At 37.6% G+C, this 24,997-nt stretch overlaps 1 protein-coding gene across 4 annotated transcripts in view; it reads right to left on the reverse strand.

Moving 5' to 3' along the window:
- The window catches only part of lpgat1 (lysophosphatidylglycerol acyltransferase 1), a 45,774-nt gene that overhangs the window by 5,737 nt on the left and 15,040 nt on the right, over positions 1-24,997 (reverse strand). For 3 of the 4 annotated variants that reach the window (XM_027166282.2, XM_027166283.2, XM_047801841.1), the window contains exons 3-6: positions 21,384-21,502; positions 15,449-15,544; positions 15,075-15,354; positions 14,068-14,194 (exon numbers count right to left, since the gene is read on the reverse strand). In XM_027166282.2, coding sequence (XP_027022083.1) covers positions 14,068-14,194; positions 15,075-15,354; positions 15,449-15,544; positions 21,384-21,502 — 622 coding nt within the window. Of the gene's footprint in view, positions 1-12,267; positions 12,400-14,067; positions 14,195-15,074; positions 15,355-15,448; positions 15,545-21,383; positions 21,503-24,997 lie in introns of those variants that run through there. The other variant, XM_027166284.2, reaches the window with a different exon arrangement.

Consider the following 24,997-nt stretch of genomic DNA (forward strand, 5'->3'; position numbering starts at 1 on the left):
CTCAACGACCATCCAGCAGGTCACACCTCCTACGTTTCAGGGGCCATCCACCTAGCCCCACACCCTCAGCTCTGTAGAGCCAAGTCCGTCATCTATCTAGGGCACTCTTATCAGGCCCTCCCTCTCAAAGCATTACAGCTCTTTTTAGCTAATGTAGTCAAGTTGAACACTTTGGGATTCATACATCACAGGAACTATATATCTAAAGTTGAATTTGTAATTGCACCACAACCTGTAATAGACGAACATGTGGATTGAATTACGTTAAAATTTAGATTTATTTGACAGTTTCAGGTGAGCAAATAATTTTCAGAATGACAAACCTATAATAAGTTTCAGACATTTATTTACACACGACTAGTAAACTAACAAAAGTTCAGCATACTCTATGGCATATTGATGCTCTGGTGTTATGTGGCCTGGATAACTAAAACATGTAGTACATTATCTATTCCAAGCCATCATCTATTATCTTTCTATCATTTATCAACCATCTAATATACAACAATATAATTTAGGGGTTTTTTACACCTGGTCACTTCATGCGTTTTCTGTGATCAGATAGCTATCCGATGGTTAAAAGACCAGGTGTAAATCCGGTCGTTCAAACCACTTCAGGAGGTGGTCTGGGACGCATTTCAGATGAAACTGGACAGGTGTAAATGAATGTGGTTGTTCAAGCCACATACATCAACGCTATACTCCTCCCAAACGTAAGTACGTCATTCGCAGGTGACTCACGAGTCGTGCATCGCGCCAGAAACGGAAATGAGGTAAAATATTTTCCATTTTGGGCGGGAGTAGAAAGATCAGATTGATATCCGATTCGTGGGACGCATTTATGTGGTCTAATGTAAATGGAACAGTTTTAACAAATCAAATAGCTATCGGATCAGAGAAAATACACGAAGTGACCAGGTGTATAAAGGCCCTTAAACATACTTTACTCTCACTGAAAAAATGGATAGCAGACTACTGAGAGCCACTGCAGGCAAAGAAGAGGAATCACGAACAGTGTTCACAATCGAGGAGTCCAGCCAAACCATGTGTGATTAGCAAGCTTCTGAAAAAGCGCTGTTCTCCGCTCAAGTGTTTTAAAAAAGCACCGAGCAGATGTGCATCTTACGAAGTATTTCTGCTGATGGAGTGCTTGTGTGTGTGAACAGCTTGACGAAATGCAGCCGTGGCACCGCAAGAAACGCTGAGAAGGAAACACAAACGGCTAAGAGGCGACTAAATCCAACGGCACCATCAATTATTTACCGGCATATTGAAAAACAATACACACGCAGCAAACACAGATGAAAACAACACACAACCTATGTGGAGAAAAACAGAGAGCGACAGAAGAATGGTTCTTAAAAATGGTCTTATATTTGAGAGCAACACAAGATCAGTAAAATTAATTAATATTAATTAAAATAATATTAATGTTAAGATCACACATACAGCAACTGTATAATTCCACTAGTTTTTATCACGTCTATACAATGTCTAAAGAAAGTGTAGCAGTGATTTAAAAAAAAATCATCAGAAGGCCCTATCAGGACTTTTCATAATAATATTTTTTTAATATTATTTTCTGACAAAAAAATAAAATAAAATACACTTTAATTCTCTATTAACAATGCACATCTCTGGGAAGGCTTAAGTCATGACACCACATTAAAAATCTGGGGTTTCTTTTTTCATTAAAAAAAAATTGATTATCTTGATATTTGATATTGATTATCCCAAGTTAACTTCTTTGTAGAAAAGGTTAGATTTTCTGTAGGCATTGCTTAGGGAAAATCTGACCTTGTCAAAAACGGTCTTTGTTTTGTAGAAAAGTTCAGATTTTCCTTAAGCATTATCTATTGAATTATCTAGTGAAATGTGTGTTCAGATCTTGGATTTGATACAAGGGACAATTTTTTTTTCTGTAAAGCTGCTTTGAGACAATGTCCATTGTTAAAAGTGCTATACAAATAAAATTGTTTTAAAAAAATCGAATTGAAAATCACATGGATGATAGGGTTTTATAGTAACTTCATGGAGTCCATAATAGCAACTACTGAGAAATACCAAAAGTCATGTATATATTTCTAAAATTCTGCTTTTCACTTACGATATTGTTAACAGTATAATTCATAATAAAAAAAGTTTTATTATTTTCAGGACAAAGGCCAAATAAAAGCATTTTCACTGGTGTACTTAGACTTTCAGCCCAAGCTGTATATTAAATCAGATCTAAGACCATATTCTTGTTCTCATAATCATGAAATGACTCTAATCAGCTGAGCGAGTTCGACGCCGTTCTTGTTGAGTGTGGAAAAAAAAAATAAAAAAATCACAGCTGCTTTCACAGCCTGAAGAATAATCATACACAGTGTGTTGGGAAACAGAAGCATTGCTATACACAAACAAACATGAGTTTAATTTATTTAAAAAATATATTTGCTGTTTGCAATTTACTGCTGGTGATTTTTTTTTATGTATTCAAAAATACAAAAATTTCATTTGTATTGATCACCCAATTCATGAAAACACAGTGTAACTGAACACTGAAAACGTTGGTGATGTGCAGTGTGAATCTCACTGCCCTGCCTCCCATGTCCTGAAGTGACCGTACGATTCAGATGTTGTTCAGAGGCAGACTTTAACCAGATAACTCGATTTGGAAGCACACTGCACATTTCACACTCAAATTTAATCAGATTAGTTCATATAACTCTGAATCGATAAAAGGAGATGATGGAATGAACCGACTCGACGCTTGCTCTGTACTGCCTGATAGCTCAGATTAGCCAGGGTTTTATTTCACTTTTATCCAATTGATTCGGAATTGTTCTAGGAATGGTTGCTGGTCCTTTTCTTACCACATATTGTTGGAAAAATTCATTCGTTCATTCATTTTCTACCGCTTATCCGAACTACCTCAGGTCATGGGGAGCCTGTGCCTCTCAGGCGTCATCAGGCATCAAGGCAGGATACACCCTGGACGGAGTGCCAACCCATCGCAGGGCGCACACACACACACACTCATTCACTCACACACTACGGACAATTTTCCAGAAATGCCAATCAACCTACCATGCATGTCTTTGGACCGGGGGAGGAAACCGGAGTACCCGGAGGAAACCCCCGAGGCACGGGGAGAACATGCAAACTCCACACACACAAGGCGGAGGTGAGAATCGAACCCCCAACCCTGGAGGTGTGAGGCGAACGTGCTAACCACTAAAGCCACCGTGCCCCCTGTTGGAAAAATAATAAGTATATATGTATTTCCAGATGCTAACAATGCGCATGTGCAATTAAAGATGCAAGTCTTCATTAAACGCACCAACATATTCAATTCTACACTATTCAGGAGGACAATAAGTATGGCCTACAGCTCCATTATTTCTTATGACAAGTGCCCATTTGGTGACAAGGATTTTATCTGAACTACAGAGAGGTGGGCAGCTAAAAAGACTTCTGTAGATCAAGAAGTTAAAATGAATCTGAGACATTAAATAACCTGAACGATGGTGTGGCAAGGAGTAGAGATGTGAGAGAGAGAGAGAGAGAGAGAGAGAGAGAGAGAGAGAGAGAGAGAGAGAGAAAGAAAGAAAGAAACTATAGTTCTTTGCAACTATATTTGATCAATTGATGAATTGCCATATTTGTAGCTAAACCCATCTGCAGCAGCTCAGCACACATAGTACAGAGTTTAGAATGGTAACCAAATTCTGCATGGTATTTAAGTACAGCACAGCTTGCCTGGTGGTGGATCATGTGACAACAGGGATGATACAATGGTAATCGGCTCAGCTGAGCGATAAAAAAAGTGACCCAGAACATCAGACTTTCTCCAGAAGAGGCTGTTACATTGACATCATGTTTTCTCTCCACCATTTCTACCCAAAAGCTGCTTTAACCCTTTCTAAAGCTTGTAGAAACTAAAGTGTACAAACATAGTAGGCCAATGTGGCAACGTAGTGTTGCAACTTGTCAGATTTCTCTCTCTTTAAACACTGTTGGGGTATTTAGTCTTAAAAAGGAAATTGTGTCAGATCACAATGTCTTGAGCAAGCTGTGTTCCCAATGACTACAGTGATGTCGAGTCCTTGAGCTGATAAACTACTGGAACAGGAGAGGGTTTAACATTCAGTCTTTTACAGTACAACTGAAATATCATAATCTTGTTTAACAAGCAGCCAGTTTTTTGTTGCTATTTATTAAACATATGAAACATAGTTATTAGCTAGCAGAAATCTGTCCAACCCCAACACTGATTGATGACTCAGGGGTTTTATCTAAAGTCAAATATGATCAGAATGTGACACTTCAGAGTTGTCTTAAGGAGGCATTTCATTCTCAAATTGTATGTGTGCATGACACTCTGTCTTCTGCTGGGCTAAAAACAGCTCTCATGCAGTTCAGTTTCACACTTGTGCCCAGAATACAGAGGCAGAAGTAGCCTCGCAAATTAGCCTAGCAAAACTAAACTAGCACTTTTAATAGCAAAAGGCATTTGGTGTATCGAGTAAATTCATAAATATCCTGATAGAATTAATCACATACACCATTAGCACTTAAATGGGGCCTACATGTGGGAAGTCGTGGCCTAATGGTTAGAACGTCTGACTCATAACCATAAGGTTGTGGGTTCGAGTCTCAGGCTGGCAATACCACGACTGAGGTGCCCTCGAGCAAGGCACCAAACCCCCCCAACTGCTCCCCGGGTGCCGCAGCATAAATAGCTGCCCACTGCTCTGGGTGTGTGTGTGTGTGTGTGTGAGTGTTCACTGCTGTGTGTGTGCACTTTGGATGGGTTAAATGCAGAGAACAGTAATTCTGAGTATGGGTCACCATACTTAACTGTATCACTTTCACTTACATTCAAGATTACTGTCCCAAAAGCGCCTTTTAAATATGGGGGTGTGTTGTTGTGATGCGGCTGGTGGTTGAGGGCGTAGTGAAGACTACAGTGTACAATCATGAATTTCAGTGTAGAACAATATCTTCACCTAAAACTTCTGTCTCTGTGAAGAGATTAATGTTTCCGTGCAGATGCACCATCCATCAAAAAAGAAACAAAAAAGGACACAAAAATCAATGTTTTGGAGTGGCAATCTCAATCTCTGAATTTGAACCATTTTGAATTCAATTCAATTCAATTCAATTCAATTTATTTGTGTAGTGCTTCAATTTGCAATTGGCAATTCACATTGTCTCGAAACCTGTGGTCTGAAATAAAGAGGACCTATATATGACTGCAAACATAATAGAGCTTCAACCTTGTTAGACACAAACATAGACATAACATAATATAGTGTATTAAATAAAACGATACAAAAGGTCTATACTCTATATTGTCAACACCTGACCATCACACTTATGTACATGCTGAACATCCTATTCCAACTTTAGTTCCTTCTTTTGAACTGATAGTTTCCTCCACTCGTCTGGGAAGGTTTTCCACTAGATTTTGGAGTGTGGCTGTGTGGATTTGTTCAGTTAGCTACAAGAGCATTAGTGACATCAGGCCCTGATGTTGGGTGAGGAGCTCCGGGGTGCAGTCAGTGTTCCATTTCAGCCTAAAGTTGTTCAGTGGGGTTGAGGCTCTGGCTCTGTCATTGGCAAACCATGTCTTCATCAAGCTTGCTTTGTGGACAGTTCCAGGGAAGGGACATTGTAAATCTGGGACATCAGTTTGGGGAACAACTACATATTAGTGTGATTTTCAGGGGACCACTTACTTTTGGCCAAATAGTGTATGTTTAAGTATTGATCACTGCATGGTTTATTAAAAGTTTTTGTTCATTTCATAAATGAATGATAACATCAATTCTAAAATTGACTGTACATAAAGGAAAACCCCAGGGTCAGCTACAGTGAGCACTGATAAATATTTGAATATCTATCATGTTGAGGCACGCAGCAGTCTCACACACAGCTTAAGGTCTTAAAAGCCTTAGCACGGTCATACAAGAGGAAAGAAAGAGACATTCTGACTTCTCCTTTATCTTTTCTGTTAACCTCACACAGTCAACAATGTGGATGTCAGTTCCTTGAACAAATACACCGACCTCTGACCAGTCACCCACACACCTCCAGCATTCAGCACATCTAATGAGGCCTCTGAAGAAATGCTCTGTTTAAAGAGAAAGACCTTACACACACTCTGTATGCACACAGACATTCACACTATAACGTAGCCATTACAGCTGTTAATCGCTTTCTATCTGTGCTGTAACATTGTTTTTCATAAAATCCCAGTGCCACTGCCAGTGGAGTAGTCAAGAATTAATTTATTTTACTAAATAGAATTACACCATGATCTGTACCATCATATTGATAAATTTGACCCTGTAGTATATGACAAGTTGAGGCTAGGCAGTACTACAAGTTAGCAGTAGAGAATAGAATAAAACAGAATAGAATAGGAGCCTTTATTTGTTTGTTGCCTTTGGAAGTTGGGGTCAGAGCACAGGGTCAGCCATGATAAAGTGCTCCTGGAGCAGAGAGAGTTAACAGCCCAACAGTGGCAGCTTGACAGTGCTGTGGCTGGAACCCCGATCTTTTGCTCAACAACCCAGAGCCTTAACTGCTTGAGCCACCACTGCAAATTATGGCATGAAGGCCTGATTCTGTCTGATTAATCCTGTTTCTCGTTCTAGCACCTAGTTGACAATAAAAATGTGATTAACCAAACTTAAGAGATGTTCATTGGACATCTTGGGCTGTTTAATATTAAGGAACTGTAATGCCGATGTCATTTCTGAGCACCATTTACTGCAATTACTGCAAAAAACATTGCCACTGTAGAGGCACCCTTCGGATCTGCCGGATTCATGCTCTTGAGCTTTTTGACTAAGCTCCTGGAAATGAGAAAAATCTCACATGGATACTGTAGACTCTATACTTATTCTAAAACTCCTATTCACAATCTGATCACATCGATCATTCTGTATCCTTTCAACATGATTTACAAATGCATCTGGTGTCACACTGAGGAAACACAGGCACACACACAGGCACGCACACAAAGGCGCATAAACACACAAAAAAATTTGGGTGTTCTTTGAATGAGAGGCCTTCTGCCCTTCAATGCTGCCTACCAAGTAAGCTACTATCTAAAATAAATCTCTATGCACCTCTGAAAGGATCACATCTGTGATTATTAAAAAAATACTGTATTATTATTATTATTATTATTATTATTATTATTATTATTGAGTATAGTATTATTACTGTATACTGTATTATTACAGTATTTACTGTATTATTATTATTATTATTATTACTACTACTATAAGTATTGGCAAACAATATTTTTGGAGCACATAAGCAGCTGTTAGTGACAGTGGAGCAAAAACAGCATGTGAATGTCACATAAAATCTTCAACAGCAGGAGCATGTAACCTGACCTTGTTTAAATCTGGTTTGGTTCAGGCTTTGTTGTTGGATATATTTTAGACACGCTATGAAAGTTCAGTGACTATCTGTCCTGATTTATTGAACAACTAGCTCTTTGTGATTTCTTGTAGTCATCGACGTCAACTTGTGAGCTATGTGCTATAAGTCCTTAGCGGTGTTATTCACGATGGTATCACCATGGCAACATTTACTCCCCTTTGCTACATAATCACCACATCATCACATCCTAAACCTATCCCAGGATGTCACAGTGGAGCCTGATGCAGGCTGGCTGTATCCTCACTGAGCTTATAGACTTCATACAATGGTATTGTTCGAAGCTGTCTCTGTCAGCTTACAGTGTAAGAGAAGTGTGTGAGCCCACAGCGTGTCAGGGTGACACGCTGTGGGCTCACACACATCTCTTACACTGTTACACATTCCCCAATTGGTCACTTGCTCTTGTGTTCTTTATTTCACTTTTACTGGGTTTGCTGAGTTCAGCTGCCATCTGTTCAGCTGTTTCTGCACTTCTTCCACAATTGAACCAGTTCCTGAGCTTAGATACATTCTGTTCTGTCCTCTTTACATTCTGCACTGATATTGCAGCTAGAGTTAGACCAGATAAAGAAAAGCCTGTCTACTAATATAGCGGCGCTAACATCGTTACATTTAATTATTAAAGAAAACTCTAAGGAAAAAGTGCACACAGATAACAACAAATATATATCTTAGAAGTTAACAAAGAGACAGGAAGCTAGAGATACATATAGATATACAGACAGACAGATACAAAAACATATAGCCAGATGCATAGACAGACAGGAGCAGAAATACATAAAGACATGCAACCAGATGTGTACAGAAACAGGGATAGACGGACAAGAGACAGACAGAAAGACATAGGGCCAGATACTCTGAAAAAGAGACAAATAACTAGATACACAGAGAGACAGGGGCAAATAAACAGAGACGGAAAAATGCATAGATGTTACACCCCTGTGGGTGTGTCTATATATTTCTTATCTAACATTTTATAGGGGGCTCAGGCAGGTAAACAGAGAGCCAGATATATAGAGAGACATGCAGTCAGATAGAGAAATAAGGCTAGTTACACAAACAGACAGAGAGCCAGAATGGATGGGAAGCAACAGACAAGCAGTCAGGAAATAATCTGTTGTGATTAAATTAATAAATCATTGAGAAAACAGTGAATAAGCAAGGAGTCCAATCACACACCATGGCTGATGGCCATTTCTCATTAAATCATTCATACAGCCCTGTTCCAGTCACCCAAGCGCAGAGATGTGGACTCCCAAGCTCACTCATCTGTTCACCTGAAACCCACAAACCCGACCTGTAAAACAACACCACTGAAATCAGCAACACAGGAGCAGCCATGATGAAAAGGTTTGGGGTTCAAATCCTCCACTCATTGGCTTTGACTAAAACCTTAACTGCTTAGCTTTACTCTTGACTGGATCTCTCAAATCCTGTGCCGAGAAAACGCTCCAAAATATAGATATAGACAAAATAGAGACTATCATTTCATACACAATAAAATCAGATAATAAAAGCTTGTCAGTTATATATTGTAGTTGGTTGAAACCTGGTTCTTCCATGCAGCAGTCTGCAGATCAGATGTTTGAGATATTCAAATCCCCTTAGTAAACAAAGCACAAGAGAGGAACTGGGTTTATTTATCTCACAAATATTCTGGAAAATCTATTTCACTGTATATTGCTCTCCATTATTCACTGTCTGGCATCTCACTGGACTAATCAGCAGACTGACAGGGATTAAAAACTAAGAGACAATCCTCTGCACCAAATTTCTTCCTCAAACTGCTGCACATACACTGTCTGAGGAGACTTTTATCTACCCTCTTCTGCATACATGAGTTCACAGATACTCATGATTGGCTGGGGTCACCGTGATCATAGAGGAGTTTTCCCATCTCTCCGACCCAGAAAGCCACAGTCGATTTTGTTGCCTTGGCTCCTGACTATGCATGGCCGTGGATTTTCTGTTGCGTCACTCAAAACCAAATTTGAATGTGCTTTAATTTAAGTGCCATATAATAAATATACTACAACAGGATTACATGATCATGTGAAGATGTCTTGAAGGTAATTTCATAATTGCATGAGAGACTTAAGATTATCACAGCATTATCCATCATGTAAACCCTGTGGTTTATATGCTCACGCTGAACAAAAATAATCAGTCCAGTTTATGTCACAGTGTCCAATAAAAAAAACTGCAATAATTAAAAGTATTGTTCCCATCATTCTGTGAGAATGATCGTGTCATTGAGCGCATAGAGTTCATTGTGCACCGCTCAGACACCATTACTCATTTGCGGCTCGGGTTATAAGGCCGGTAGCTATCACCTACCAATGTTTTTTCCAGTTCCTGCCAGGTTATAAAAACAAGTCAGGTGTGTTGGTGTCACAGTTTGACCAGGGTGTAAACAGTTACAAGAATCCCTTCATGACTTGGTAAAACTGGTCACAGGAGATAAATTCACCCATCAATTGAAATACATATATAAAGCAAACTAACGCAAAACATATGGCTTATTAGGTGTCCCTCTCTTCCTCTTAATTCACTTTAATTACAGCTTGACAGCCAGCTGCTGCTATATAGGAGCCTTTCTTAAATATATCGATATAATTTGTTATTCTCAGAGGGGTGACATTCTTTCTAACAGATTGTATTATATGATCATTTATAAATGTGCCTTGCTACATAAAAGGTTTCATCCTCAATCTTTTCTGGCTAAAGAAAAATGTGTCTTTATTACTATCTTTATAAAGGTAATAAATGTGAACATATCTGTAATGTCAGCAATCCCAAATATAAAGCAAGACCAACAGAAATGTAAATTACATAAACCATTTGCATCATAGGTCTCTGGGTCTTCAAACCTGATAAGAAAAAGATTTCCATCATGTTTAAACACGGATGCATAAGAAGCTTCTTATAGCAAAATACAGTCATTGGGCTGAAAGAAATCCAGGCATCTAGTCTTTAAAAACTATTTAAGAGCTTTCTTTGAGGTAATCGATAAATGAATAAGATAATGTTTGGTCAGTTTCAAAGGCACTCAAAAGAAAGTAGGCTTGTACTCATCAAGTATAATGAAGCAAACAACAGACCTTTTAGTGAAAGCGAGTTAGTTTCATTTCTAAGTGCTAAGCATGAGTTTCATTCATTTGCCTTATTTACAATTATTTTCCTGTTGTTCCAACACTCAAGGCACAAAAAACAGCATTTTTTGAAAGCATGCCATGCGTTTGTACTGCAAACCTGCAGGTCAGCAGGAGACATAACTTTTCTTAACAAAGCACTTGCACTGTGCATCACAATGTGAGATAATTACTGTGTTCCAGCCCTATGAACATCTGGTTTATATCCCAACAACCATAATAATCTTTTCTCTTGCAACACAAAAGTAGAAACAAGACATAACTTTACACACTGAACCAATCATGTTATTTAAATAAAACAGCCATGAGTATGTACAGCTTCCATAACAGAAGTAAACTACACCACGGTTTACATGTAGAAATTTCCATTTTTTTATTTTAAAAGATCAGTCAGAAAAACAGCATTCAAAATTTCATTAATTGTACTAACCTATGTGCTCAAAATGAGAAAAAAAACAGGCTAGTGTTAAAGCCTAAGCTGCGTATAACATGTAGTGCCCAGTGGAAATAATAATGAGGTTGAAGACACCTGCAAAAGCATATTTAGGTGTCTCAATATTTATGGTATTGCATTCAGAAAACAAGCATCGAACTTTTGATCACATTCCATCTCTTCTTCTATTATCTTAGGATTAGACTCTTTTGTAATAAGGAAGAAACATATATTGAAACCGACAAAAGAAATCAAATCTCCGAAATGTATGCTAACTTTCGCAATACATGATATATACAGAATATGCACAGTAAGCTGCTTAAGTAAACTAATACTAAGTTCAAGGGAGGGTAGCAGCCGATGATTAATATAAACAGCTAAAAGAAGAGACAGAGACACCGAAGAAGAAGAAGAAGAAAGAAGAAAGAAGAAGAAGAAGAAAGAAGAAGTGGATAGAAAGAATGTGAGATACGGGTCGGGGGTCATTGATGTTGACAGTGTTAGTGTTATTATCCAGATCCAGGCTTAAAAGCAAAAGAAAGACTACAAAGAGGTGATGGAGAGAGAGAGAGAGGGAGGAAAGAGAGCCTCTGTAAAGCCAGGTCTTAAAGGCCTGGGGTAAAATGAGGTCACTGGGGACAAAGCAGCATTCAGCTGAGAACAAGTACGATAAGTGTCTGTGAGAGAGCAATATTGTTTGTGTGTGTGAGTGTGTGTGTAAGTGTGAGTGAGACAGAGCATGATTGCTGCAGGAAGTTCAGCCTGCTCATCAATGAGCATTAAAAAAGTTTATGGCTCATCATTTCTATGTTTAGCTTATATAGAAATCCTGCTATTCTCCATGCATTAGAACTCCAACTCAGCTGTTAACTCTGCTGAATAAAATGGTTTACTGTGGAAATGTATTTAGTACAAAATAATGAATACAGTATATGAGTATTTTGCAGTTGTTTGCGCTGTTTATAACGGTACAAATAATTTTCAAATATTTTCTACATCTTTTGTCTTAACTTCAATTGCTATTTAAAAGAGAAGATTATAAAGGAACTAGTATCATGGTCATTCCACAACATCAAATATACCTAACACACCCCATGACTGATTGGTTTCCAATATTTTATTCCTTATTATACATATTAAACGCTCATCTCATCACAATCAGGGATGTTTTACTCTTGCTTTATTTTGCTGTGTTCTGATTTTCATGTACTGCTCCGTTTCTAACCTGATTCCCTGTGCCTTCGTCAAAGATGATGACCGGGCGAGTTAAAAAAACCTCAGTAAATCACAGCAGCTCTCCTGAGAGCGGCATGCAGTGTCAGCAAGAACGCAGTGAGAAAAAGGGAGAGAGGATGAGAGAAGACAACACTGATGACGACGAGGCGAGGAGAAAGAACACAGAACCAGAGAATTAGCACTCAATCCCATGTCAAGTTTATCCAGCGACACAGATATGAAAATAAGAATGTGGTATCACGTCCACTAAGCCTCCCCGAGTTATTATACACACACAGGCTCAAAATTTATTTTTCCTTCAAACTTTTTTTTTCTTCAAATTTATTTATTGAACTGAACAAGTTTGGTGAAAGTCTGAAAAATGTGGTTGACAAAACCGCCAACAACATAAAAATGTTAAAATAGATAAACCTTTGGCATTTTAAAGAAAACATTTCAATCATGGCTCGTATGTTACGATGCTGCTGGAGATCATGAGTATCATAACATATGAGTCATGAATGAAATTTTTTCTTTAAAATTCCAAATGCTCGAAGCAGTCAGTCACAGCAACAGGAGACTGCTTATTTTCAGCGAGAGCTGGCAGCGACCGTTGGTGTCTAGACGTCAGCGTGTCCAGCGGTGTGACAAAGTTGAGAACAATTTCACTTTATTCAAATATGGAGTGACCTAGTGCAGCGACTACCAATGAGCGAAGACAGTAGAGCGCTACAGTACTACACCAACATCTCTTTCAAGTCAAAGTGCATTCAATTGTAATGCAAAGTGCATTATGGGAGATTTGTATGCTCTAGGGTACATCACTTAGACACTAACACTTAATACAACACTGTGGAATTTCATGAGTACACTGGATCTTCTCCACTGTGCTTTAGGACCTAACCGCAAAATAGCAAACTCCTAAAACACACTGTGTGCTCTGTATCGAAAGCTTGACTGCGAGTGCTTAGACAAGAACTAAAACAGGTTCGATTTGTCACTTGCTAACTGGCCTGTGGTTGTTGAAGCAGTTTTAATTAATATTATTCATCTAAAATATAAGCACTGAGCAGGATATACTCCTCTTTGGAGAAAACAAGCTTGGATATTAAAAGATGTATGATTTAGAATGCAGATCTGTAAACTGACTCTGCTTAATTAGTGTCACCATAATTGTAATTAAATTCTAATTGTGATATGATATGTGATATGAGTTTTTGTGCAGGGGAAAAAGCACAGAGCTCTGAGTTCAGACAAAGGCAGAAAAAAAATATTTTTTTTTTCTGAATGTAGGCAATACAACACTTCAGTGAGCAAAAATCAAAAAACACACACACACCTCACCAAACACCAACACCAGCATTAAGCCACAGAGCTCATTTTTTCACCACTGGTAACTTGTAGAAGTGTGTTGAAACACAACTAGAACATAGACACACTGTGTAATGCGAAAACATGAGCATGAACACGTGTTCAGGTCAAACCAGTAGTTAAATCAGGAGACTGACCGAAAAGCACAGCGATGCTTAACAAACAGATCCTTCACCAATATACTGATTTACACACTCATTTTATTGTTGTATATTGATTATTACACTAATAAGTTGCATGATTGGGAGTCATGGGATGGGGAAGCATAGTGGTTAAGGTGTTGGGCTGCCAATCGGAAGGTTGTGAGTTCGATTCTATGTCCACCAGGCTGCCACTGCTGGACCCCTGAGCAAGGCCCCCTAACCCTCAATTGCGCAGATGTATAAAAATGAGATAAAATGCAAGTTGCTCTGGCGTCTGCTAAATGCTTGAAATGTAAATGTAATTTACCTGTAGTGCACGTGCGTGACAGTGGGACTTCTGTAGCCAAAAATCCACGTCTGGATATCCATGGGTTTGGCTTCAGGGTATGCTATTGTCATATCCACTACCCACTGCAGGCCTCTAGATTTACTACCTACACACACACACACAAACATTCGTTCAGTCATTAATTTCTACATTAGTTTATTTATTTGCTTGATATTTATTCATTTACTTACTTACTTAAGATAAGATAATCCCTTTGTTCGTTCCACATGAGGGAAATTTACAATTTTACTCACTCACTCATTAAATTTACTCCATCTTCTCACTACACAGGGTACACACTGTAGCATTCTAGAACCTACACAGTGCTCTGTATGCACAACTGCATTTGAGTGCTACAAAGCACTGCCTTTTATGGCCTGTCTGAAAACGAACTGTTTATATGTACTGTAATACGGTGATAATCTTCACTTTTAGGCCACATATTTGCTTGCGTTTTTAACAAATAACTGTAGACCTCAAAGTGAAAATGAAGTTGCATTTATTCTTAGCTTTTCATGCAGTGCTTCAGCTTTTATATAGATGTGCATAAATCTATTTAAACAAATGTTTCCCCTTTATCCCACCCACATAAGAAAAGTGCATTAACCTAGGTTATAGCTGATTTTACAGTTAGGAGGATAAAAGAAGATTACATTCTGAGATTCATGCTTTGTATATTCAGGGATCAACCCTATAATAACCCCAGCAGGCATTACAAATGAACAAAACTGATGTTGGCATAATCCGTAAATATATAATATACAAGTGATTAATATGTAGACCTGGCTTAAATATAGACTTGGCCAAAAATGTAATCTAATGTGCTTGTGCTGTCTCGCTTTAAGATAAATAAGTGTTTTGAGATAAATAAGAGTTGTTTTGACATGATGTTTTCTAACACAGTGAAATTGACACATTAGTTAGTGTTACTTCAATGTCCAAATACATGGTGGAATCAGGGCATCCCTAACCTCGTATGTTCTTACCTTTCCGTGCTGACAAGCCGGTGTCATTTCCCAGCATGCCATTCTCCTGCTGTGGTCCAAGTGTCTTCAGGATTACCTGAGTGGCACCGAGGCGTGGCAGTGTCACGTGTGTTAAGTGGGGTAAGTCATTCTTCTTGGCAAATGACTGACTCGTCTCTCGCCTTTTTCTCAAGAAGCCCCCCTCAGGAAACAGAACTATCCACTTCCTGTCTCGACTGTAGTAATACTTGTCTAGGTGACTCTTCAGGTAAATGAGCTGTTTGTTCCTATGTGCTTTGCCCTGTGTGTGATACAGTGTACATTAGAGCATGACTAACTCCATTTATGATTCTTATATTTCTCTGTAAGTAGTCTGATTCAGACTGTTGGCTCACCTGTCTGATGAAGAAATCTCCATGGATCAGAGACACCAGGCCAAAGTTTGTGTATTTAAACACATGGTCCATTAACCACATCATCTTCCGCACCACCTAAAAAACAGTAACAAACATAAAACATGGGAAGAATTTTGTATTAAAAAAGAGAGAGAAAGCGAGAGAGAGGACAAGAAAAGAACTAAGTAAGAATTTTTTCCACTTTCAGGAAACAGAGAACTAGCTAGTGCAGACAAGAAAGAAAGAAAGAAAGAAAGAAAGAAAGAAAGAAAGAAAGAAAGAAAGAAAGAAAGAAAGAAAGAAAGAAAGAAAGAAAGAAAGAAAGAAAGAAAGAAAGAAAGAAAGAAAGAAAGAAAGAAAGAAAGGAGAAGGAAGGAAGGAAGGAAGGAAGGAAAAGAAAGAAGAGAAAGAAAAAGAAGGAAAGAAATACAATTAACATTGTAATAAGGTAAAAATCAAAACAAATCACAACACAACAATCTTTTTCCGCAGTAAACCCAGATAGTGATCTACTGGGCACTGTGTATGTAGTTCCAACAGCACCAATATATTAGACATTACATAGTAAACAGCTGTAGTGAACAGGAAGCCATTTGGGGTTTGTCCTAACCGTGTGTTGGAAGCTAAATCAAACCAGTTTCAACTACTAGAATACAAGTGAGCGAGTTTTACACAGATCATGGTTCATCTACTTTTCTTCATGCATATACACTGGATATAAAGGAACAACTATTTTGAATAATAACCTTAACAGAAAAAGAGTACTCTGGTGTGATTTATCATAATTATATCACCCATAATTAGACTATAGAGTGGAGATGACATTAGTCAAATACACCGGATTAGTATTGGGCTGATGCCAGCAAAAGACACTGGGTCAGTAACCGGGAGGGAATTCAAGCTGATCCTCTAACAAATCTAATGTGGAAATGATTTTGTTAAAAATGTTTACGCACAAAGTCCCTAGAGATGAATTTATACTTTATATTCGTAAGATGTGTGTGTGAATACAAAGCTACATTTTTGTAATACAAAGTCATGTGTTTTTTAAGTGCTTCAATTAAAAAAAAATAAAATAAAAAATCAACATTGATATCAAGAGAAAGTCAAAATTATTTACAGTACATGTACTGTAGCTTTTACAGATCCTCAGAATCCTGAACCACTTACACCTAAACAATGTTTATCTATAATCTCACTAGAAAAAATGTCCTCCCAGAAAATTTCATTGGCGGCAATGCAAACAGCAGGCCTGTAGGAATGACCTCTGGGTTTGTGTGTGTGAGTTCAGCAAGGGCTGAAGAACCTTTGATGACTTCTGCCTGTGTGTCTGAGCTTCGTTTTCCCCCCACATATAAAAACACAGGAAGAACAGAACATGCTTTTAAAAAATCCACCTGCCATCACAAACTAGTATAGTTTAATCATTTGTACAAACTATTTTACGCTCTACATTCTGTACCTACAGCAGACAAAGAAACTTCCATAGCGTGATGTGTGTTTAGCTCACATCCCTGTACCACAAAATCGCCACAGAGATTTGATTTTCAAACCGGTTTTGCCTGCAGAGGTTTTACGTGCACTTTCCTTGGACTTCCTTGTAGATATGTAAATGGAAGGACCGACGTGCCTTACATAGGAAACCTGAAACAAGTCCCTCACACCTGCACATGGTTAATGGACTGTAACTGATAACCTTTAAATCTCTTTCAAAGTGCACCAAACACACACAGTTGACCTCATTACACATTACTATTACACATTCACTCCGCACTTAAACACTGTTAGTCACCAAACAGTGTGGTCTTTATATCATTTGAGACCTGAGTGACATTTCAGTTGGTCACTAAGATACAATGGATAGTTCTGTTACAGAAAAATAGTCAACAGAGCAGAGCTGGATTGTGGCCTGGAATGAAGTAGAGCTGAAATGTTTTATTGCTATTATACCACAGCATTTGACCAACAACAACAATTTAGTACAAAACACCACATCAAACTTTTTTAAATCTATTTATAGTTACACTTAATGTTGTGCGAAAACACACTACTTCATAAACCAAATTAACAACCACACACAATTAGTTACTGAGAAATGACTGAATGTGGCAGAAGTCTTAAAGCAACAGTTTTACCTTTGACTAAAAAAGCTGACACTGAAGACTCAGAAAACTTCACATCAACCAGCAGTTGTTAATCATTGTTAAATAAAAGACATGTTTCTACATTATTTATTGTGTCCTTGTGAATAAGCTGTAACTACAGAAACGTATTACAACAAGCACATTAATATAAACTTGTGGCTTCCTTTGCAAGCAAAATTACAGCCAGATCCGTGCTCTTATAGACAATAAATCTACTCCATGGTGTACATGAGGTGTAAAAGAATTTTAATGTTTATTATGATTAAATTATAAGCAGATACAATGATTTATTGCCTGTTTCTGTATCTGGTGCTTACTGTACAGGTAAAAACCTGTTTTTAATACACTGGTCTTCGCTATGTGTGATTCATTTTTGAGCATATAGAATTGTCATCAGCCAATACATAAAGAAAATGTCCAACAAATTACCCAGATATATATAATGATATATAACAAATGGAAGTCGGTTCTAATAGCAGATCGCTTTTAACTGGGTACGCTGTGGTTATAGTGTTGCTATGGTAACATCTCTGAGCTGTCCACTTTTTAAACGAAACCTTATTCATGATTAAGTAATTAATAATAATTAATTATCTTCCACCAAATGGATTGAATAAGTAACTTAATACTTAAAATAATTATCTTTAACATAAAAGGTAATAAGGACAGATTTGGCATCCATTTGGTTTTGCTGCACAACCTTTACATAATAAAAAATAAATTCAACCGTTTTTATTGATGTGGATTTGACCAGTGAAATAGACAGAGCACAGTGTTTGGGTGTTTTGCGAAAGGTATTAGTCCCGGTCAGTGCTCGGATAGACAGCGGAGTGTTTTTGTTGCCAGATAAATTACAGCATTTTCACACACATCGTTTCAGTAAGCATTCCTTTCTGTCTAATTGAGATAATTAGTTTAATTGTGGTGGCAGAGCATAGAGATTGGGCTAGTCCTAAACCGTTATTTATGCATGTTGTCATGGTCTGTAAGTATCTTTAGGTAGTATAAGGAGCGTTGACTGAATGTGACTGTGTTTTTGGCCAGTTAGAGAAATCTCAGTAGAAGCATAACACAACCTGCCAGCTAATCAGAGGTGGCCCTAGTGGATATCGATTGTTATGATTTTTTTTTACCTAAAACTGATAATTAGAAAAATCTTCACATCAATATAATTAATACTTTATATTTTATTGTACTCAACATTAAACTATTGTGCTTGTTATGTAATGAGATGTCTCCACTAATCCTTTTTAGCATTATACTATAAATTTAATTGTACCATGACAGTGTGTTTTATTCCATTGGTCAAAAACCCGAGACTTTATAATGTGAAGAACAATTTTTCGATACTTGATATAATAGACAGAGAACTTCCAGAGAAGGAGAATACACTTTAGAGCAACCAGACGCAAAAGAAAATGGTGGATGACGCCATTTATGGTGTACAACATCCGGAATGTCTGTACTGTAGCTAGCTGGCAGTGTGGAAAATCTTTACTAAAGAACAAGATGAGAAACAGACATGATACAGTTCAAATGAAAGCTCTAAAGATGACGAAGGTACTGGATCAAAAGCACAACAAAGATGACAGAGTTTCTATTTTAAAAATCTACAGTGTCATAATACACTGCTAAACTATGTACCATAGCAAAATCACCAGGAAATAATTTGCATTCTCTAACCTCTGTCCTACTAAAACTTAACAACCTCAGAACTTGGCTCAGGACCTGTATTTGATGGCAGAGTGATTAAGGTCAGTAGATCTTCATCTGCCCTAGCTGGATCTAAGCCACCCTGACTTGAACTGAGATGACTCTGGTGCTGCTGTGTGTGTTTGCTGAATGGATCTGTGCCATTATTTTTAAGCAGCCTTTCATGTCTTTGGTCTGTCATGTTTTTGTGTTGAAACTTGTGTTAACATAAAAAACTACAACTAATAAAGTAGTGCTACTAGTTAACAATAGTGATTGTCCAGAGAAGCTTCATATCATTTATATCTGTATTGCTGCTCAGTTTAACTTTTGGGGAACTTAATTGGGGAAGTGAGCAAAGATTCCTTAACCACTTCATTAGTATTTATATTATAAGGTGTGGCACCAAAGAAGAGTTTCTACCACTCCAACAGGTTTATAGTTCCTTTTACTGGACTGATTAATCACAATATAGTATCACATTGTGCTCTGTGCTTCTGCTGTGAACCATACTGTAATCGGACCATTAGAATTTAAGGAACTACGACAATTAATGACATGTATTTGGAGCGTACACGTGTTAGTGTTTGAATGAAATAGACGGTGAGATTACAATGAAAACTAAAGCGAACAGTGTGAAGTAAAGATACCTCAATACTTGTTCGACTCACGGTGTCGAACACCACAATCTTTGAATAGCATAGGATGAGTTTATATTGACAGGTGATGGAATAAAACCCATTTGTAATAAAACACTTTTGGTACATGCTGCCTTCCTTCTAGCACTTGGTGAGATGATAAGCAACTAGACTATGTTTTGCTAAAATGATCACAGGCACCAGAAAAACAAACATACTGCACTGACAGAATACACACACGCTCGTAACACGGCTGAGTAAATATACTAAAGCCAGAGAATGAAACGAATAGTCAGTGACAGCAGTTCCTGTGCTGATACAGAAAAAGAAAAAAAAAAAGAAAAAAAAAGGGGGGGGGGGTTTTCATGTTTCTCTTACTGTATATTTGATATCCTTCATGGACTATCGGGGAGAAGGAGGGAATGATATCTTAAATGGTCTAGAAAAAATAAAAAAAGGATGGAATTTTATTGTTCTATTTGCAAGAGGAAAAGGTAATCAATTATGCAATATAATTTTGATGTTTGTACATGTAAGATATTGTGTGGATCTATAGTCACTATCTATATATAGACACTATAGTGGAACTATAGTCACTATCCTTGCACTTGATTGGAAATCTCATCCTGCTTACTTTAGTAATATTTTAGTGAGACACACAGTGACATATAATGCACTGCTAATAATTGGATGATTTGGCAAAATGGCAAGAGATTTTCCGCTCCATGTTTAAATGAGAGGCTTTAAGAAACATGTGATGTCTGGATGTTTGTGTTTGATTTGAGACGATACTGCTCCAGAATATATATACGCTCCAGGTATTCCAAAGTCAGGTACATTCGAGAAAATATGATGCCTAAAGAGATTTTATGTGAGGCCAACCCTGACAGAGATGTCTCCACCATCAAGAAGACTGGTACCTGAAATAACCTTAGAATGTTCTTCAAAAAGGGAGGAAGGTATTGAAGAAGAGCTATATTTCAGCCCTTTTTGGACCAAATCTAAAATCTGATCGGTTCATTTGCTTCTTACAATGAGAATTCCATACTAATCCTACAAACATCCACCCACTGGTTGGTAAGATATTGAGCTAACAAGAATCTCAGATGGACGACCAGAGAACATAATAAATGCTGCAAACACCTACTTCAACAATGCTAAAAATTCCAACATTAAGCTTACGTGCTTGGCTTGGCTTCTGTTACATAAAAAAAATCAAAAAAGTTTCCTTCTCCTGAGGTGATGTTCTAGTCTTCCTGACTCTGAGAGTAACAAGGTGAAATTCGGTGGTTCTAATTCAGAAACATAGTGTTTCTCATTTCCATTTGCCTTTAGCAAAAGCTCAGAGCATGAGGCTTATTCAGCATTTTTTATATTCAGGTGTGGATTAAATAGAGTAAAATAAATCTAAAACAATGCCCTATATTTTGGAAAACAGCTGAATGTTAAAAACAAACGTACCGTTCCTTTATCCTGTAAGCACATCATTAAAGTGCAGACGTCCCCGGTGGCCTGATGGTTGACGATGACCATGGCTTCATCTTCAGTTATAGGCCTCACATCGTCGCCCCACTCCGTCACTGACGAATAAGAGGAAGAGAGTCATCAGACGAATGAATACTCTGGATTCAAATATGCAGCATAAAAGAATGCTACATAAAGATAAACTGAAAATAGAACCATAGTACTCTCTTCACAATGCAAAATATTATTAAATCCATCAATAAAACAGGCTGAGGTTCTAAAGCTGCAGCATAATTGCATTGATTCTTGTAAGACTTCATATTGACATGTTACTAAATGTTTTCTTTTATCCGTTCATTTGAATCTCTCTCTAAAGCAGGTCATATTTAAATTGCCATACATCCCGTACATATGTCGCAAACTGTACTGCAAAACACACTATAATCCAACAGGTTTCGACACGATGTCTTTATGCTACAGTAAAAAACTGGATGCTCTAAATCTGTGACATTCCCTCGTGACTCAAGCATTTACGAGCACGGTGAAATATGATCCACGGCGGACTCCTGTCGACTTGTACAGACGTTGGAGCTCGATGCTCGCCTGTCAGACAGCATGGAAGTACACTGGCTTGCATCAGGCTGCCATGTTCACTATGGGAAGTGGCTAAGTGGATTATAGCGTATCCATCAACGTTGAATTATACAGTCTGGAGTAAGTCGGAGTGCCTGGTTTAGGCAACGCTGTATTGTTAAAGCCTGTGTCAAACTTCTTTTCTTGATTAGTTACTTAAATGGCTGTTACAATACAAACAATTCTAAGCGCTCGCTCTCAGACTCATGCAGCTCACTCTAGCCTTAGATCTCTTTTTGAATCTTGCAAATAAATGTGAACTTACCAAGAATTCTGTAAGAGAAAAGTTAGCTGTGAGTGCATTCAAATACATCTGTTTCTACCTCGATCTCTTTCTACGTACATAGCAAATTAATCTTGTACATGTTTGTGCTATTAAAAGCGTATAGTACTTATATTTGGGAACTCCCTACATATCAGATCATAAAAATGTGTGGGTAACTGATTATTACACCTCACATGATAGAAGTGGGGTTTGATATTCTTTCGAACAACTTACTTTAAGATGCATATTATTTAATGCATATCAAATGATACGATACACTGTACTGTACATTTCAGTTACTTAGCATTCATATTTTTGATAGTCAACATATTATAATCATAAAAATATAAACATTTAAAAAAAGAATGTTAAATTGTTGTGACCATAAGTATTAATAAGAATGACGAACATGAGGCAGCAAAAATTAAAAAGCTGGAAAGTTCATATCAAGATTTAAGGTAAAGAGAAGGTTGCAGAAACGTTTCTTACACATTTAAGCCTAGTGCGGTAAAAAGTATTCTTGAGGTTGATTAACCTCTGGCTATGGCTGTGCTGGCATCGTGAGAGTAGGCTGTAAAACCCACTTTAGGCACAAAGGCACCAACTGTGCAACGATACAACACTAATCATTGTAGCTGTTAAAACCAGCTGGACTCTGGAAGCGGTGAGCAGCAATCAACACACACAAATCTCCAAACATTTCTTATTTTGTCACTTGCCATGGCTGTTGATCTACACAACCAAAAGGATTTAAGTATAAATTCTTTGAAACCATGCTGACAGTAGCATTCTCATTAAACCATTTGAAGGAGATATTCTCACTCCAGACCTCCATCCATTCAAATCCACATTTTGTTTCCGTTTCGACACTTTTACCCACACAAATCTTTTCTTTCTTTCTTTTTTTAATTACCGAACCGTGTAAGAAGCCAGAGGAAATCTAAAAAATATAAGAATAATTAAAAATAAAACTGACACCAAACTAATCTCCTGACCCAGCTAACTGTGTAAGCAAGGTTTATATTACCAACAGCTTAATTAAACTCTGGAAGTTTACATCAGTAAGTTAAAAATACATTTATAAACCAGCCAGTCTCAAAAAGTACTGCATTAATCTGTAATTCTGAAACATTACTCTGAAATGCATCCAAATGAAATAAACAATCAAGTAGGTCATTTACATACAGCACTATAGCAGACATAGATTTCATCTATAAGGAGAACAAAGGTTCAGAGGCATAGAAATATATAAACTATAGGAAGACAAATGGGATTATTTTTCCAGATCAATCAGAACTGTGCCTTAATACAATAAATATATAAATATATATATATATATGCGCTCATTAAAAAACAAAGCTATAGATTAATGATACAAATTCAATTATGAATGTTTGGCATGATTCTGATTAGATGTAGATTAAGACGCAGTGTGATTCCTTGTGATTGCTGTGCAGGACATAATGTGGTGTATCATCCATGTCATGTCTCTGTGACTGATTCTCTAGGAGACGAGTCTTGACATTTGAAATCTGATAATTATTGATTTGTATGGAGCTTAAATGGTGGTGTAATTTGAGAGCCATTCGCTTGAGTGGGGATGCTACAACGTTTTTGTCTTAAAAAAAGGTCTGTTTGTCAATAAATGGTTGTGTTGGGGCTCATTGTTTCACTGTTCCAATGCTGTTTCAGTACTGCTTATTGTAATGCATGTTTAGTAAATGTGTATACTCTATGGTCAAAAAGTACTTAAAAAGTATATAGTCATATGGAAATATCATCATACCCTTGGTTTTGCATGGTGTTAGGCATATTACATGTATTTTTTCAACTTATCTTGATATTGTTATTATACTTACTACTATAATTACTAATATGAATGGTCATATTTATTATTCGGCCATTATTAACATTCAAAGGGACAGAAACAGGGATCTGTGCTATCCCTGGCTATCTGGGCTAATTAGGATAACCTGTGTGACGTCCCTTGACATATGCCAGCGTTTTGTGATTTTCTCTCTCAAGCTTTTTCTCTCCTGTGTTGCTGCTGGAAGACTAACAGATTTGAAGCTGTGACAGGGGGAAATAATATCACAGTGTTCCAAATGTATAAAAAGGAGGCCAATAGAGCTGTCTGACAGCCTTGTCCCATATGTCTTTTTGTACATTTCTGTAAATACCAGCTTTAAACTTGCCTTCTTCTGTAGAGTCAAACTAAATTCCAACTCTGGACTTTAGACTGAAGATAGCGAACAGGTTTCAGATCAAGGTAATGATGTTACCAGACGGAAACCATAGTGGTGAGGGCCGATCATAATGAGATTACAGTGATTTCTTTAGTAGTAGTTAAGACTTTCTAATGTCTCACATGTTTTCATCTCTGGAACACAAGACAAAGTCACTTGATCCTTTTTCCTCCAACACAGCCGGTCAGTTCAGAGGTTTTAGTCATCAGAGTCCCTGTACAAAAGGGCAACCTAAAAACAAATCAGCATGTACTGGCTGCCAGCCATCTTTTCTCTCCTGTGTTGACCTCACAGGGCTGTCAAAACACTTAGACTGCAGCCCAGTGTGTTCGAATATGCAGCAGAATAAGAATCAATTAAAATAAATGTCTTTATTGTGTGTATATATATATGTGTGTATATATATATATAAAAGGATCTAATGATACAAATGTTAGACTGAATCGTGGCTAGCATAGTTTGGGACC

The sequence above is a fragment of the Tachysurus fulvidraco genome, chromosome 16 (genome assembly GCF_022655615.1).
Source record: "Tachysurus fulvidraco isolate hzauxx_2018 chromosome 16, HZAU_PFXX_2.0, whole genome shotgun sequence".
In the NCBI taxonomy this organism is placed as follows: domain Eukaryota; kingdom Metazoa; phylum Chordata; class Actinopteri; order Siluriformes; family Bagridae; genus Tachysurus; species Tachysurus fulvidraco.